The sequence below is a fragment of the Neoarius graeffei genome, chromosome 25, assembly GCF_027579695.1.
Source record: "Neoarius graeffei isolate fNeoGra1 chromosome 25, fNeoGra1.pri, whole genome shotgun sequence".
NCBI classification, from domain to species: domain Eukaryota; kingdom Metazoa; phylum Chordata; class Actinopteri; order Siluriformes; family Ariidae; genus Neoarius; species Neoarius graeffei.
In genome coordinates, this window is record NC_083593.1 from 56,475,393 (window position 1) to 56,494,148 (window position 18,756).

The window sequence follows — 18,756 nt, forward strand, 5'->3', positions numbered from 1 at the left end:
GCGTAGGTGTGAATGTGAGTGTGAATGGTTGTCTGTGTCTATGTGTCAGCCCTGTGATGACCTGGCGACTTGTCCAGGGTGTACCCCGCCTTTCGCCCGTAGTCAGCTGGGATAGGCTCCAGCTCGCCTGCGACCCTGTAGAACAGGATAAAGCGGCTAGAGATAATGAGATGAGATGAGATGAATGATCCATTGAAGCTTTACTGAGGACTGAAAAGTACCTCAGAGAACCTTCTACACTGCTCTTCATAAAATGGCTGATTATTTTCCAAACAACACCGTTTTTATGGATGTAAATAATCCTCACTCGAATTGTCGTGATTGTGCTGTACACTCGAATGAGAACAAAATGTCTCATCAAGGTCTCATCACTTTTTTGAGACCTTGTGCTTAAAAAAAAAAAAAAAAAGCAGCTTCTTTTTCTCTCCACAAACTCCCACTCGAGTGTTTTGAACAGTGATAGACGTCCGGCGGACCAATCAGATCTCTGGACACGTCCCAGCTTTGCTGTTCTCGAAGCTGATTGGTGTGTTACTGTATGATGGGCGGGACCTTGTTTCCTGGTTTCCCTCTTAATGCTCCCCGCAGTGAGAGCGCTGGAGCTGGGGAGTTCTCCGCTTAGGGCTCAAACAATGGGAGTCAGAAAAACACCAAGTTTGAGTTTATGATCAACTCAGAATCAACTCGGATTTGATTTGTTTCAAGTGGGAGATTGGAAACAAAGTGAAGATTTTGCGGGATTTAAGCAGAGCTGCGTTGTTTTTTTTTTGTCGGTTTCGGGTTACTTTGTAACTTTAAGTCAAGGATTTGTTCCTGTGATTTTTTTAAATTATTATTATTATTATTTTCTTGGTAAGTTTACAGGTTTAATGGTTGTTATTTGAAGATGCTATATATTTGAATTGCTCTAATCATGACAAAGTTAGTTATAGAATTTTAAGAAGTAGTAATAGTAGTAGGAGTCCTAGTTATCCCAGGGTCTGGATGCAATGCCATAATGTTGAGTAAAGCACCTTTAACCTCATTCATATCATCCTCATGTCTTATATATATATATATGAATGATTCCACGCTTATGGGTACTGAAATGGGGACATGAACTTATTCACCTAAAACCATTTCTTTTTTTACCATCAGGTCACAAAACATGTAATCTTTAATGAATGATATGTTAAAAGATAACTTTAATTTTCTGAAATGTAATAAAACATATTTATATGCCAAAGTCAAGCCTATGAGTTCCAAAATGATGTCTGTTACATTACTTCTGTTACGATTGTCCATCTCGCGTCTGTTACAAATTAATTACAATCTAGCTATATACCATGTTAATCTTATTGAAAGAATGTGTATGTTTATTCTACTACACATGTTTATTAATTATATTTGCTAAAACATCACCTTCCTATGTTTCAAAAAGTAATTCTACACTGTTAAAATTGAGAATATATATGTCCACAACACTTCTGTTACGTTCTGACTTTGGCATATAAATATGTTTTTATTACATCTCAGAAAATTAAAGTTATCTTTTAACATATCATTCATTAAAGATTACATGTTTTGTGACCTGATGGTAAAAAAAAGAAATGGTTTTAGGTGAATTTTTAAAATAAGTTCATGTCCCCATTTCAGTACCCATAAGCGTGGAATCACTCATATATATATATATATATATATATATATATATATATATATATATATATATATATATATATATAAAATCAGTTCTCGGCTTTGATAAGAGTTGTTCTTTCTTCCTGAGCTTTGTTTTTCTCAGACCTGTTTTGCTGCAGCTGATTTCCAGCCTCTCCGGATGAGTCAGTCATCACTCAGTCATTATGAGAAATATTTACCCTGTCTGACTGCTGGCTGTGTTTTTAAACCTGGTTTTTTCTTTCCTGAAAGTTCCTTCATCATGTTAAACAGTTTTTCTATCATTGTTAAAACTTATTTCGAAATAAGAAAGCAGAATGTTTGGCACCGTGGTGATTAATGTGTGTACTATTAGGATATTAGTTTTTCAGTAAACGTTGCTCAATCCCACCAGGGCAGTTAGTTGTGAAATGGTTTCCCTATGAGAAGTCATTCATGAAGGAGACGAAGGTGGTTAATAATTACCAGTAAAGTACTAACAAAGGTGTGTGTTTTGTTACCGAAAATGGCAAGACACTTAAAGTCTACATAAACATGGATACACACATTAGAAGAACGTCGCCTGATCTTTTTCCAATCTTCATCCCTCCTGATTCGGCGAGCCTGTTGGGTCTTTACTGACTTCAGCCTCAAATTCCTGTTCTTAGCCAACAGGTGTGGAACTGTTCTGCTGTCGTAGTCGTGCGTCCGCCTCAAAGTTGCGCGTTCTGAGATGCTTTTCTGCTCACCACGGCTGTAAAGAGTGGTTGTTCGAGTTGCCATCATCTTCTTGTTAGCTCTAAGAAGTCCACCTGTTCTTCTTAGACCTCTAAAGTGATAGCATATCTTTAAGCATCAGAACTGGATGTTTTTTGTTTGTCACACCATCTCATCTCATTATCTCTAGCCGCTTTATCCTGTTCTACAGGGTCGCAGGCAAGCTGGAGCCTATCCCAGCTGACTACGGGCGAAAGGCGGGGTACACCCTGGACAAGTCGCCAGGTCATCACAGGGCTGGTTTGTCACACCACTCTCTGCAAAATCTCGAGAATTGTGCATGAAAATCCAGTTTCAGCTTCTGAAACACAAACCAGAAATCTGATCAGATCTGATGCTTGATGTGAACATTGATGTGAAATAAAGCTCTTTGATCTGTATCAGGTGTACCTAATAAAGTAGTAAACATTGATCGTGATTTGTCAATATTCTTACTTTAATTTGATAAATAATTTCCAGAAAAACTTTTTACGATGACGCACCCTGTACTTATCCTGTTTGCGTCCTCAGTTAGTCCCACCCCTTCATATCGCTCTACAGTCGCCACTCGTTAGCATCAAACTACCGGTACGTTGTTCCTGTAGTTGTGCTTGAAGTGCTTCCTTTATGTTATTCTCTATCCATCACTCATTTGGAAATCAGATATGTGTGTGTGTTCATTCCCCTTCCAAAATCATCTTATAATAAATAAGCCACTTAGATTCAGGGTGAGGTGTTGCATAGCTTAAACACTACTGGCTGCTAAACACTTCCTGTCTGACTTCCTGTTTCAAAAGCAAATAAAATGCTGGATTTTTATTCTAATCCCCTGACATCATTAAGAGATGTAATAGCACATACAGGAAGCTCAGGCTTCAACACTGAAACTCGATGCTAGAAGCCGTGTATTGACAGATGTTAATTTGTCCTGCAGGACTCCAGGATGCCCCAGACGACACCATTCGCCGCCAAGTTTCCCCAGAACCCGTATGGGGGAGGACATACTCGCTATAAACCTGTTGAGGAGCGCTACGGTGGGCTGAGATACCACGACAGCAACCTCGTATCCGGATCACTCGAGGCTCTCATACAGCACCTCGTCCCGACTGTGGACTATTCACCAGATGTAAGCAGCTGGACTTCTTATAAATACTAAAAAAACAACTGAAGTGGAGCTACTCTTCACATTATTATGCCTTAACAGTACACCGTGAAGAGTCTTATTTCTCTTATACTGCAGCAGTTGCATTTAATATTGTGAAACGTCCACAGAAGATAGTTCCTGTTCCCAGTTACACTATAGCCACTTTATTAGGAACACCCCCACATCCACCTGCCGCTGTTTGATGCAGTTCTCTAATCAGCCGATCACGTGATGCATTAAATCACGCAGATACAAATCAAGAGCTTCAGTTAATGTTCACAATGTTCAAACGTCAGAATGGGAAACATTGTGATCTCAATTTTTGTGTGACTTTCTTTCGCTGTGGCATGGCTGTTGGTTTGAGTCAGATGGACTGGTTTGAGTATTTCAGAAACAGAATGGTGTGAAAAACAAAAAACAGAGTGAGTGAGTGACAGTTCTGTGGGTGGAAACAAACGCCTTGTTGATAAGAGAGGGTCAGAGGAAAATGGACAGATTGAGCAGATCAAGCTGCCAGGAAGGATATAGTAACTCATATATAAATCACTCTTTACAACCGTGGTGAGCAGAAAAGCATCTCAGCAACTACAGAAGAACACATTGGGTTCCACTCTTGCAGCCAAGAACAGGTTCCTATTAAAGTGGCCAGTCAGTGTAATAAACAAAGCGCAGATTGTCGTGTTACCGAAGCGTCCTGAAGATGTCGGAAAACTTAAAGTTACAGCTTCACTGATATAAAGCACTAACACTGGAGACTCCTTCCATAACTGAAAAACTCCAACTCCATCAACTTTTTAAATCCGATTATACGGAGCGTCTGCCGTACACATCCCTGTGAAAGAGCCGTTACTATAGAAACAATACCGTCTGTTAGAATGAGCACATTAATATAAACCTGTGCAACTGTCCGAGCTGCTGTTATAGAGAATTAATCAACGCCTCCTCTACTAACCAATCAGAATCCAGAATTCAGCAGCACTGTGGTAGGAGGAACCCACTCTTTATGATTAAATATGGGAAAAAAAATTTGCTAAGAAGTGAACAATTTGATTCGATCTTAACTCGGCGAGCCATGATGCGGTTCCACAGTCGATTCTTTTTTCTGTCTTGACTCCACAGATCTTAGTTTTAACAAATTTATCCTACGGATAAAATATTTTTACACTGTGATCATGAATGTGTATCATTTTTGAAAAAAGGTTTCCAGTTTTATGATTACTCACAATAAACAGGTCACTGAGTGAAGAGAGCTTTTACTACTCGATCTTTTTGTTGGTAAAATCACAGAAAAAGTTAAATATTGATCAAGATCGGTGTGTTGTAGTGAATAACGTGTTTATTTTTCTCTATACTTGGCACCCGAATTATATTTCAACAGCAGTTTTGTACAATTTCAAGCTTGTGCTGTTTTGTTTCCAGCGAGCATCATGATGCACTGAGGAGTCTTTAATCACCTGTAGTGATGTTTTCAGGGTTTTTTGTTGTTGTTGTTCTCTTTAACGCTACGTGTTTAACGTGGATTTGTTTTTGCGATGTTTCAGAGGTCGTACATCTTCACCTTCCTGTTGAGTTCGCGTCTCTTCCTGCATCCGTTTGAGCTCATGTCCCGAGTGTGTTACCTGTGTGTGGAGCACCACCGAGTCGGCGACCCTCAGATCGATAAGGTAAAGACGGAACAAGCTGCTGTCGGTGTTATTACAGAAATATAAGCATGTTTGTTTATTTCAAAGCTCTTATACTCACAAATATGTCCATGAATGGGTTTAATTTATTTTATGATTGAATTTATGTTGAAATCACTATCAATAATAACACAATAATAATGTTACTATTAATACGACTAGACTGATATTATAGAAGCATTTTTAGCCTGATTTATTAACAATTATTAATAATATCGACCTCAATGGAAAAAAGCACAACTTTATTCATCACACACTTGTGAAATTTCCTCTCTGCATTTAACCCATCTGAAGCAGTGAACACACACACACACACACACACACACACACACACACACACACACACACACACACACACACACACACACAGAGCAGTGGGCAGCCATGCTAACAGCGCCCAGGGAGCGATTGGGAGTTCAGTGCCTCGCTCAAGGGCATCTCAACTGCAAATATATTCAAATTTAGTACATAAATTAGCATAAAATATTTTTCAATATACATTTTTATTATCAAAAAATGACGGGATTAAACTCATGTCTTAGACTGTATCGAGAGTTGTGTAAAATAATTAATCGAGAGCCTTTGCTTTACGTAAGTCAAGCATATTTTTGAGTAGAAATGTTATAATTGTGTGGGCGGAGCTTTGCCTTTATTTGTCCAGATTTGATTGGATTATAAAGGGAAAAAATTCCTGATACTTCAAAAGCCTGATACTTCTTTGCTGATTATTTTATTTGTTTTATCTTTTTTCTTATTTCCGCCAAAAATCAGAAACACTTTTTTTCCACAGATATTCCACAACATGTCCACAAATGTAGCTATAAACGGATAAAAAGTACAATATTTAGTCGTTTATTTTAAAAGAAAAATTTGCAAATTGTTCAGGGGTTTATAAGAGGAACAACACTTCAGGGTGTGCTGTTATTGGGAAAATAATCAACTTAAACGTTCTCTCGTAGTGTGTGTTTGGTTTATTAAACTGCTTCTTATTTTGCTTGGGATATTTTGCAGAAGCGAATTCGCGACATCGCGCCGAAGATCGTGCAGCTGCTCACCGAGTGGACGGAGACGTTTCCGTACGACTTCCGGGACGAGCGCATGATGCGCAGCCTGAAAGAGATGACGCACCGGCTGGCGTTTGGGGATGAGGTCAGCACCGTCTCTTTCATTTCTGACGATGTCTCAGAGGATGATGACATCATTACCTTTTGAAAGCAAGCCCTCTCTCTCTCTCTCCCTCTCTCTCTCTCTCTCTCTCTCTCTCTCTTTAAGACTGTCGCTTAGCAACGCAGCCAGTCAGATGTCTGTGTGCTCATGCGTTAGAATCGAGAGGACAGCGATTTTATCTGCGAGCGAATGAGACACACAAGCAGGGGTGTGAAGAGATTACGCTGGTGCTGGTGGACATGAGGGTTTGGTTTCCTGTGAGCTGGGAGATAAAACGCAGGAGAAGTCCGGAATGTACTGTTGTAGGGATGAGTGATGCGTCAAAAATATCACGATATTATCCTGATACAAAAATGCTGAAGAGCTGAAACCTGATACTTTTATGTAACATTTAAGCAAAACGAGTGTTTACGTAGGAAAAGATAAAACGATATTTCCGAAACGTGTATTGCAAAGTAATTTACACTTCCTTGATTTTGATTGGTCAATAGAAAAGTGCTAATTAACATAAATCACACACTGTAAAACCTGTTAAGGTCACTGAGCTCAAAAATTTTATTGAAACCGATTATGTAAAAATTTTTGAGGTAAGTAACTTAAATTTTTTAAGGTAAGATTTCTTAAAAATTACACTAGTTACACTTAATTGTAATTTTTAAGAAATCTTAGCTTAAATTTAAGTTACTTACCTCAAAAATTTTTACGCAATCAGTTTCAATAAAATTTTTGAGCTCAGTGACCTTAACGGGTTTTGCAGTGCAGGTTTACACTATCGTTCAAAAGTTTGGGGTCACTTTGAAATGTCCTTATTTTTGAAAGAAAAGCACTGTTCTTTTCAATGAAGATCACTTTAAACTAATCAGAAATCCACTCTATACATTGCTAATGTGGTAAATGACTATTCTAGCTGCAAATGTCTGGTTTTTGGTGCAATATCTCCATAGGTGTATAGAGGCCCATTTCCAGCAACTCTCACTCCAGTGTTCTAATGGTACAATGTGTTTGCTCATTGCCTCAGAAGGCTAATGGATGATTAGAAAACCCTTGTACAATCATGTTAGCGCAGCTGAAAACAGTTGAGCTCTTTAGAGAAGCTATAAAACTGACCTTCCTTTGAGCAGATTGAGTTTCTGGAGCATCACATTTGTGGGGTCGATTAAATGCTCAAAATGGCCAGAAAAATGTCTCGACTATATTTTCTATTCATTTTACAACTTATGGTGGTAAATAAAAGTGTGACTGTTCATGGAAAACACAAAATTGTCTGGGTGACCCCAAACTTTTGAACGGTAGTGTATATTAATGCACTTGTTCTAATTATCTACAGCATTGTTATCGTTTCTATAGCAACTGCTCATTCATAGGGATGTATACACAGCGGATGATCCACATCACCAGATTTAAAAAGGAAAAAAAAACACGTGTCCTCGTTGATGTGGTAAAGTTTTCTGAAAGGAGAATAAAGGGTTATTTTGCATTTATGGAAGGAGTCTCCAGGGTCAGAAGTGAAGCTGGAACTTTGTTTCCTGACATCTTCAGGACAGAGGAGTTTACGCTTCGCGGTCTCTCTGTAACATGACAAGCTGCGTGTGTGGTTTTTTTTTTTTAGACATCAAAAGAGATGTTAAAAGAGACGCTGATGAAGAAATGACTGTTTATAGCTGCTCTAGTGCAAGCGAGAACAGGAACTAATGTTCTACAATGGTAAATGTAGCTATAAACGGATAAAAAGTATGACGTGATGGTGTTTAATGAACAGAAAATTGTAATTGTTGCTGATTTGCTGTGGTCTAAGAGGAATAAAGTGCCCTGGGACGTGGCGTTAAAGGGAAATAATCAGCGTTAAGGTGGTAACAGGGTAACTTGTTGATTATTTTCCTATAACAGGCAGGTGGTTTATTATTTCACGCTGCTGTTTCTGTGCAGTGAGATTTCTCAGTACAGTATGTAGTTCAGCGTTCGTGTAAAGAAAGTCCTCACTTTGCTTCTGGTGTTCCGTAGTTGTCTCGGAGAGCGATGCAGCGTCTGATCCAGCGACTCCTGCGCAAACTCACCATCCTGGGACAGTATGAGGAGTCTCTGGTGACGTCCAGCACGGCGGTCACGGCGTCATCGTCATCAGCGACAGCGTCAGTGTCGGTGGGAGACAAACCATCAGCTCTGAAGGCCAAGCAGCACGTGCGGAGGGAGGAGTGTATCCTGAACGTGTGTGACGACCCGTTTATTCTCGCTCAGCAGCTCACGCACATCGAGATGGTGAGTGGGGAACCCTGCGAACCCTGCATGGTGTTTGATCGCGGGACGGTGTGCTAACGTTAGTTTAATATTAACACATGAATGAAAACCTGCACTGTATGACAGCCGCAACAATAACGGAACTAAACCGCTAACACTTGGGGTGTCGTTAGTTACAGTATATTAAAAGAATACGAAGTTACATCATTTCGATTTCGGATCATTCGAGCTACAAAGTGGGACGTAAATGTGGAAAAGAGGCATCAAAGTGTCCGAGTGGGGCATTTTCTTTTTTCCAAGTTGGAAGTTGGACACAGGATTAATATGACTGACACACTGATGCAATAAAAATCCGTCTTTACCGTGTTGTAAAATTTACTCGTATCTTTACCTCTGACTGATACAAAACGCTAACACTGGAGACTCCTTCCATAAACTTTAAAAAAAAAAAGGTTTCTCCTTACAGAAAGATGTTTGTTTATTTCCCTGCGAATGACCTGTTACTATAGAAACCTGTTACTATAGAAACCGTAACGGAAAAGTTAAAGATTTGCGGTTGCACTACTGTCAAAATGAACCCTCACCCTTCTGACCAATCAGAGCAAAGGATTCTCATTCGTTTGTTGTGTTTGATTTGCAGGAGAGACTCGGCTACATCGGCCCGGAGGAGTTCGTCCAGGCGTTTGTTCAGAAAAGACCTGCTGATAACCATAAGGTGGGGCTTTAACCATCTCAGATCGCAGAACCCGGCTCGGGAGGGTTAATACGCGTAACGAACAGATTAACAAACTTAATCACGGTATTTAATCAGATATTTGGAATTTTGGATGCATGCCAAATTTATTCAGTATTGATTGAGTCATTTGTTCTCAATATTGCCTTTGACATGATTGTGAAACAACCTGATCATGTTTTATTTTGTTTGACGCAGAGTTTTTTCAGTAAAAGGAGAGTCAGTAACCTGGAAGCCTACGTCGAGTGGTTTAACCGCCTCAGTTACCTGGTGGCCACAGAAATCTGCTTGGTGAGTATTTTCATGTGAAAAACATTGTGAAGATGTGGTGTTGATTTCGGAACGATTTTTCACCAGCGTTTTGCCAAAATGACTTCACGGCATCATTTCTCTGAAATCTCCACCTCCTTTTTGTTTCTGCTGTTATTAATGCTGTGGCGCCCCCTTCTGTGTGTGTGTGTGGTGTGTGTGTGTGTGTGGTTTAGCCGGTGAAGAAGAAGCACAGAGCTCGAGTGTTGGAGTTTTTCATCGACGTGGCTCGTGAATGCTTCAACATCGGCAACTTTAACTCCTTAATGGCAATAATCAGTGAGCGATGCTTTATTACATCACACTTAGGTGCTTATAAACATGTAATAAAACACATGGACTCATATATTAAACTGGAATTTAATACACAGCTGGGATGAACATGAGTCCCGTCTCCAGGCTGAAGAAAACCTGGGGCAAAGTCAACACGGACAAGTTCGAGATCCTGGAGGTGAGACGCCACTTTGTGTTCTGAATTTTTTTTTGTTTGTTTGTTTGTTTGTTTGTTTGTTTGTTTGTTTGTTTTTTAATCTTACGTTTGGTCTGTTTTTCATTATTTTAGCATCAAATGGATCCATCCAATAACTTCTACAGCTACCGTACTGCACTGCGAGGAGCCAATCAGAGATCAGCTACGGCTCACACCACCAGAGAAAAGGTAGGTTTACTCATTAAACGCAGTTTAACACGCACGCACGCACGCACACATTCTCGGGATTCCTGCTGGAGGTTTGGGGTCGGGTTTTGGAATGAGGAATGCTGTAAAGCTGTTTCAGTGAACAGTATTTAGGGCCGGACGATATTCTGATTTAATAATCGATATCGTGATATATTGTGTCATTCTTGATATTGTGATATCATTGTTTTAATCTTTTTTTTTTTTAATAATTACAATCTGACTGGATACAGCTGACTTTATGTTAAAATTATATACCTCATCTTTATATAGTTTGTATATAAAGTAATTGAAACATGTTTTCCATCTTTCAGTGTTAAATATTGTGTTTTTGAATAAATAAAACACTTGTTTTTAAAATGTAAAAATAAATCAGTGTTTGTAGACATTAAGTAATGTTTTGAATCATTCTATATTGGGTATCATAGAAATATTAGTGCTTTATAATAATTCATCATCATCATCTTTTATTTATATATCAGCTTTAATACATTTAAAATGCAGATCAAGACAAGAGGAAAACAAAAATAAAATAAATAAAAGGTAGTCAAAAATAACAGGAATATATAATAAATATATAGAGGATATTACACGGTGGTGCAAAGATATGAAGTTTATCTTCGAGTGGTGAGTATAGATATCACAAGTGAGTGAAGTGAACGAGTGAAAATATTTTCAACACCAAGATAAACTTCATATCTTCGTACCACTGTGTAATGTTCTTTATATTATATGGACACATCCACAAAAAAAATGCACCAGTTAATGAATAGAATTTTAATTTTGAACTGGTTCGCCATTTTGCCAACGTGCATCTAGTCAGAGGGAAAACACTGGCAGTGACGTCATCGGAGTGAAATATCGGGAATTATTATACACACAGGAGACTTTTTTGATGGAATAAAAACGTGTTCTATTCCCTTCTAGCGGGTTTCATTCATTTGGTTTGATAGCATGCAATATTGTTAGCATATCGCTTATCCTACGTGTATTACGTCACTCTACCCAATGGAGAATGAGCGTTGAATATGGTTTACGATATTGCAAGGTTGTCAAGACAACATGACGCCACACGTCGGAGACGTAAAACTTCCGCACTAGCGAGCGACTGTGACAATTTGTAAACAAACATGGCCGCCAGGTTTGCTTCGTTAAATACGGAAGCTTGTGAGAGAATTTTGAAAGAGAAAGATGCGTTGAACACCTGAAAGGAATGTGTATGGATAATAATAATTATAATAATAATAATAATAATATTGTCTGGCTTTTTTTTCATGGTCTATCAGATATATTCCATTCAGCTGCTCATCTTCGACTCGTTCAGTATCATGCTCGCTGAATGGAATATATCTGATAGACCATGAAAAAAGCCAGACAATATTATTTAAATATGTCACTCAGATCCGCGATGGATTTCGTACGAAAAATGCGAGTTTTTCAACACGAAAAGATAAACTTCATATCTCCAAACCAATGTGTGATTTTCTTTTTATTATGTCGACACATTCACAAACAAAAAGTCCTCAAATTTATCAAAACAACTCGCTCATTGATTTCCTCACGAGTGACTGATAGAGATTTATGTCCGGGTTTTGGTTCTCCATGTCCCGGATGGAGCTCGGATGAGAAATACCAGTGGTGTATTTCACAGGAAAACACTCAGGTCTGTATAATATGTAGAACTACGTAGTAATTAAAAGGTCATGTACTGTAAAAGTAAGATGACTGTAGGAATAGTAATCAGATTGTAGTCAAGATCACCATATTAAAGTTCAAGACCAGAACTAGTTGAGATCTGAGCCTTACGGAGGTCGAGTCCAAATTAAAGCAAGATTAAGTCAAGATCGAGACGGAAATCCCTGAAATCCTTTTAGGGGCCGAGTGTTTCGTCTTACTGCTGTGCGTAACCTGTGGAATTTTGGAACACTGATCGTGCACGTGCTCAGAAATTAACGCTACGCATCTTTGTGCTGCAGTAAACAGTCGAGGCGATATGGCACCATGTGACACTGCCGCCGCAACTGAATCAAACAAACTAGCGCTGTTTCAAATCGCAGTCTTACTATTCTGCACTTTTACTGAATACTAGTTTTCCTCGTACCATTAGTGTTTGAGCACTTATTTAAAACCTCTAATGTCGCTTTCAGACCAGTGAAAGCTCCGGTTTGCGTCCCAGTCGTGTGGATTTGTAATGCCAGGTCGGAGTTCTCAATTTGAGACGATGGTCATGATGACAGAGGAAGGATTTAGAGACGGAGCTCGTCAGTGTGGTTAGCATGAAATCGCTAAACAGTTTGTAGTACGGCTGCGTACCTAAACGTAACATCAGGTACCGGTACAGAGGTTTAGGTACAGGTCTGGACCTGTACCTGAACAATTTGACAAATTCTTCTGAACTTTATGGGCTGAGATTTGTGCCAGCAGAATCAGGATTTGAATCCTTTACATTTGAATTTGAATAGCTGAACTTGAATGGTTGCATTGACAAACTGAATTTGCATCACACAATTTGACATTGTATTTCGCTATTTGAATGTGTGCATTTACAATCTGAATATGATTATTTGAATTTGAAATGTGTTGTTTTTAATCTCTAAATATTCAGATTCAGTTCTCATAATTCAAATTCAGTTCTTCAAATTCAGTTTCAAGTTTCTGTGACAAACATCCGGGTATGAAGGAAGACCAATCGAGTGCAGACACGCAGGATTCTTCTTTGGCCAATCAGCGGTCGCGTTGTTGACCACAGTAGTAGCCGGCCAAGAAACGTGAAGAAGAGGTGGTGAACAACATGCGAGCGGTGTGCAGCGATGGTATCGGATGAGCGACATACGAATGAGGTATTGGAAACTTAACAAAGAAGAATCCTGCGTGTCTGTGCTCGATTGCTCTTCCTTCAAACCCGGATGTTTGTCACAGAAACTTGAAACTGAATTTGAAGAACTGAATTTGAGTTATGAGAACTGAATCTGAATATTTAAAGATTGAAAACCAATTAATTTCAAATTCAAATGATCAGATTCAGATTCTAAATACAAGCATTCAAATAGCGAAATTCCATTTCAAATTGTGATGCAAATTCAGTTTGTTAATGCAACCATTCAAGTTCAGCTATTCAAATTCAAATGTAAAGGATTCAAATCCTAATTCTGCTGGCACAAATCTCAGCCCATAGAACTTCTTCAATAATGACAGAAACATTAATAAACTGTTGACAGCTTGTCAGTATCTTTATTCAAAGAAAACCGAACATAACTAGGTTTCCTACCTCACTTCTCAGTCACCCTCTCAGTCTCACACTTATGCTGTGTTCACACTTATACCGGTACGATAGTGGTATAACTGTATCGATACAAAGTATACCGGTACAGTTTAGTGCATCTGTCCACACTAGCGAGAAATGTTTGCGGTTTTCTTTCACGGTAGTTGAAATGCGCGTGCGCGAAATGTTTCCGTGGTTACCAAGTAACTTCCTTCCAAGAATATATGGCGTCCGTTATTCCGTGATCTCAAGAAAACAAAACCGTTATTTCATGATCTCAGCTGGATCACTGTATCTGCGTCGGTAGAGACGAAGCCGGGCCAGTCTTCTGCGGAGGTGCCACGGACTAATTTTGAAATTATCCCTTATTAAAAGACTTAATGCAATCTCTCCCTGTGTCAACCCCTGATCAAAATATTGCCTTATTAGGTGATCGATTATTCCAGACATTCTAATGACCAAAGTTGCGTCTATACAGAATGAGAAATAGCCCCGAAGTCAGCATATCACAAGTCTCTTGGCGCACCTGAATGAACCATTTCTCAGCTGTTCACTCGAGATCATGAAATAATTGTTTTGTTTTCTCGAGATCTCGGAATAACGGTTTTGTTTTCTCGAGATCTCGAATTAGTTGTGTTGTTTTCTCGAGATCCTGAATTAATTATGTCGTTATCTCGGGATAACAAGATGAATTTAAAAAAAAGGATTATATGAAGGGCCTCTCTCGGCTTCCGTACGGATGAAACAATGTGTGTGTGCTTTTTGTTGCCAATGTACAGTCTGTATTTCTGGTGGTCATTTATTCAGTCGAATCGTATAAAACGCGCGAGGCAGTTGAGAAAGAAACAAAGAAAACGAATCTCCGTTCTTCACTATTTTATTTGGCGAAGACATCGATTGAGGTGTGTGACTTTGCGCATGCGCATTATATTTGTATCGATACAGAACCGCTTCGTCTGTCCACACTACAGCGAAGCGCTACAGTACCGACACTGTACCGGTACGAAACCCATACATTTGTGGGTTTCGTACCGATACAGTTATACCGCTACAGTACCGGTATAGTTGCTAGTGTGGACAGGTGTTGCGGTACGAAAGTAGTTTCGTATCGGTACAAAATCCCTAGTGTGGACAGGGTATTAGTTAACTTGGGACAAAAAGTCGTAAGTTGTCTCACAGCGAGAAGTGACTACACTAGAGTACTACAGACTACGCGCAGTCCACGGCCTTTAACTTACGCGGCAAAATTACACAAAGCAACAAAGGCCGCCAATGCCAGCAAAGGAAAAATGGCTGACCTGCTTTTGAGTCTTTTTGACCAATCAGAACGCTGGATCAGCCAAGCTCTCGCAATGTCTCGTGAGACTGTGGCGAGAGGATCTCAAATCAAAGATGGCTCTGATTTCAAGTTTCAGCGCGGCATTTTACGTCTTTTCCAGTACTAAATTTTTGTCTTTGTGGTAGGATTTACGCATCTTCAGTCACAAAATAAGCAGATACTTGGTGTAAATTTATATCGGTACAGTACCGGTACTTCATGATCCGGTATTTTGGACCTGTACCGAATCGATTTTCACGGTACAGTACCGGTACACAGCCCTAGTTTGTAGTTCAACTTGGAATCCAGGTGGTCAGGAATAGTTTGGCTCTGATGCGCCATCTAGTGGATGCTGATTTTAATCCACCAGATGGACATGAGATCCACAGGGAGAGCGTGAACAGTGACGCTACATGATGGTGCTGCTTCTGCACACACACGGTCGAAATAAACCATTGAACAGATTGTTTTCTAGAAGAAGAAATAACTTGTGCATGAGAACCTTATTTTTACAAAAGACCATATTTATCGAGACTAAAGCTCCGTGAACGCTGTAAGCGTTACAGCGAAGGTGTTGAAGCGTGTATCCTAATCTACTTCCTGTCTACTCTTTTTTTTTTTAAACATTTCCAGATTGTTATTCCATTCTTCAGCTTGTTCATTAAGGATATCTACTTCCTTAACGAGGGCTGCGCCAGTCGACTGCCCAACGGACACATCAACTTTGAGGTAAGTTGAGTTCAAAAATTGTGGGTTTTTTTTTTTATATATGAAAATAGTTTTATTTTCTGATTTCAGCACTTCATGACCTGTTTTTATTTTTACTGACAGAAATTCTGGGAAGTGGCCAAGCAAGTGAGTGAGTTCCTGGCGTGGAGGCAGGTGATCTGTCCGTTTGAGAGAGACAGAAAAACTCTGCAGTACCTCATCAGCGTGTCCGTCTTCACAGACGATGGTGAGGGGGAAAAAGTTGATTTTCTTTTTTACTGAAATGCTAAAGAAATGAAAAATAAAGCAGTCTGTGTTGTGCTGGTTGAAGGAAAATGAACAGGTGGTGCGACGAAGCGCTGGTACTGTTAATGACACACTGTAGTTGATTATTAATTACTTGGCTTTTTTATTTCTAAGATTAAAACAGACACTGATTATAATGAGGCGTGACGCTGCTTTCAGCCACGTTATATTTGTAACGTAGTCGAGTCGCGCATGCAGAATAAACAGCTAGCGGTTTCAAAACCGAATTTCTGTTTGTGAACGCTCTTCATTGCTCATTTCTTGAATAACTCGCTGACTCTTGTTTGTCTTTTGGGCATTTTTGATTTCCAATTAAATTTTTTTTTTCCGTTTTGTTTTTGTTTGCAACATTGAAAGCCGGCGCCTTGGAAAGAAAGTCCGTAATTGCCCACAGGCATTACAGGAAAATACTTCCTACCAAAGAACCAATCAGAGCGCATGATTTTCCCTGAAGTAGCTGGTACCATATAATAATTCTTATAGCAGCATCTCTCCAAGACTGTTTAATTCCTCTTCCATGACAGCAAATTTCCCAACCGGAATGACATTTTTTATATTTTGTAATTATACATTACCCAGAAAGCGCAAAGCGATTTTTGTCATCCGTTTACGAGTCCCTGTGAATGCGCTGTTACTATAGAAACGATATTATAATGAGCGTGTTAACGTAACAGTTCTGACTGATGTTTCAGAGCTGCAGTTGGCATCGTACGAGAGCGAAGGACCAGAGAACAACCTGGAGAGAGATACACGCCGCTCCCTCAGGTGAGGACTCGAATATTCCAAATTTCACGCATATTCCACGCAAATTTACTCAATCAGTACAGACATGTTTGATGTGTTTTGATTTTGCACCATTGCAGTTTAGCGTAAAACGTTAGCTTAAACTTCACATGCTCGTGTTGCATTGAAGCATGTGGTGAACTTGTTTCTGGCACATTATCACATCATTATGACATCACAAACCTAAAAAAAATGTCATTGCGCCATCTTGAATCAGTTCAGATTTGGTGGAATTGTTTGCGATTGTTATTAAATACAGAATTAGTTAATGTCCGAGTAGTGTTAGAAAAACTAATGAGTACAATCCTAAACTAGCCGTGATAAACTTACAGTACTTGTTAGCTACGGTATGTTAGCCTCAGTACAAAGCTACAGGACGCCGAACATGTCTTAACTGATCAGCTAAAAGTTCACAAATGCTCATTTTAATGTTTAAACCATAACCTGAGGACAATAATGAGATGAATACTCCATTTTCTGATGTTCTGTATTATATGTCCGTGTTGCAGATCGTCTCTCAGCAGGATGTAGATCGCGATTTTTGGGAGCGTTGGGAGAGTCGGACCTGACTGAACTGAAATGAAGTGAAACACTGCACAAAGCGTTTTGTTTATATGAAAACTTTTTGTATAATATTTTCCCCGTACTGAATAATGAGACTGGATTCTCGTCACAGTATCATCTCCGTATTAGAGAAATATATTCATCTCAGCTCATGTACCTCATGTAAAGCAGTGTGTGTAAGCTTAATGAAGTGTTATAATGACGTGTGATAATCTTCTGTATAATAATATGAAGAGCCTGTCGCTGGCTGACCTCTTCTCTAATGCCGTGTAAGCTGTAAAATGGATTTGTGTGTTTTGTTTCTATGTTCTGTACGTCATTTAAGTGTTTTTGTATGGATTTGGTGGCCTCTTGTATATAATCTGAACATTGCCTTATAAAGAAAATCTAAACATATAATTATGCCTCGGGTGTCTCTTGTGTTTTTTTTTTTATTATGCAAATTAAGGTATTTACTCTGAAAGGTTAATCGTTAAAGCCTAGGTCACAACCGGACGTACGATTTTTTTTGGCCTTGCGATTTTTGGCGTTTCCCAAATCGCTGCGGTTTTTTTGTTCGTGGAGAAAGACGCACGTTGGCCATAAGTTTGTCTTGCAACCTGAAAAAACCGTAAGCGCCTGTAGAGTTTGACATGACAAAGAACCTCTGCGGCCAGTCTACGGCTCGAAAATCAGCACGTCACACGTGCGCCCTCCGTGCGTTTCATGTGCGCCCTCTGTGCGTTTCTTGCGTTTTTTGCACGTAGACTGGCCGTAGGAGCACGTACGGCTGGTTGTGACCAAGGCTTTAGATATCTTAGGAAGGTCCCAATGCAGCTCAGTCATTTCACACTTAGGCAGCTTTAACTCTGATCAGTAATTAGATGTAGATCATCGTTAAATGATACCCAATGTGTGTGTGCCATCCGGTCTTGTTTGTCAGTTAGCTCCTGGCTGGCTCATCATTTATTTGATTTACTATTTTGCAAGACTTGGCTGGCTCACTATTTTGCACATCCTGTCTGGGTTGATGTTTTCTGATTAGCTAATTTTGCAGACCCTGGCTGGCTTCCTTACTGTCTTGCTTGTCCTAACTGACTTACCATTTTGTGCAAGCCCCGTCTGGGTCATCAATTTTACAGTCCTGGCTAGCTTGCCATTTTTTACAGGCTCTGGCTGGGACACCAATTTGCATGTCCGAGCTAGCTTGCCATTTTCATTCAGGCCCTGCTCATCTGCTTATCTGTCAGGGTCATGGGGAAAGCAGGAGCCAATCCCAGAAGCAGGGTTCATCCTGGGCAAGTCACCAATCTATCACAGGACTAAACAGAGACGAACAACCATCACACTCACACTTACACCTGAACTGGTAATTTAGAGTAGCCAGTTGACCGAATTCACATATCTTTGGACTGTGGGAAGAAACCCATGAGATTCAAACCCAGAACCTTCTTGCTGTGAGGCGACGGTACTAACCACTGCACCACCCTGCTGCCCAC

The 18,756-nt window shown here is 39.7% G+C and overlaps 1 protein-coding gene across 1 annotated transcript; it reads left to right on the plus strand.

The window, feature by feature from the left end:
• The first annotated feature begins 585 nt into the window (after positions 1-585).
• On the plus strand, positions 586-17,677 carry rasgef1bb (RasGEF domain family, member 1Bb). The gene is made up of 14 exons (XM_060908855.1): positions 586-852; positions 3,326-3,517; positions 5,077-5,199; positions 6,229-6,366; positions 8,386-8,640; positions 9,260-9,334; positions 9,551-9,643; positions 9,838-9,940; positions 10,033-10,112; positions 10,224-10,319; positions 15,551-15,646; positions 15,749-15,872; positions 16,624-16,696; positions 17,224-17,677. Exons 2-14 carry the CDS (start codon positions 3,335-3,337, stop codon positions 17,243-17,245), a joined length of 1,461 nt encoding a protein of 486 aa, XP_060764838.1. The 5' UTR covers positions 586-852; positions 3,326-3,334; the 3' UTR covers positions 17,246-17,677.
• Positions 17,678-18,756: the final 1,079 nt, after the last annotated feature.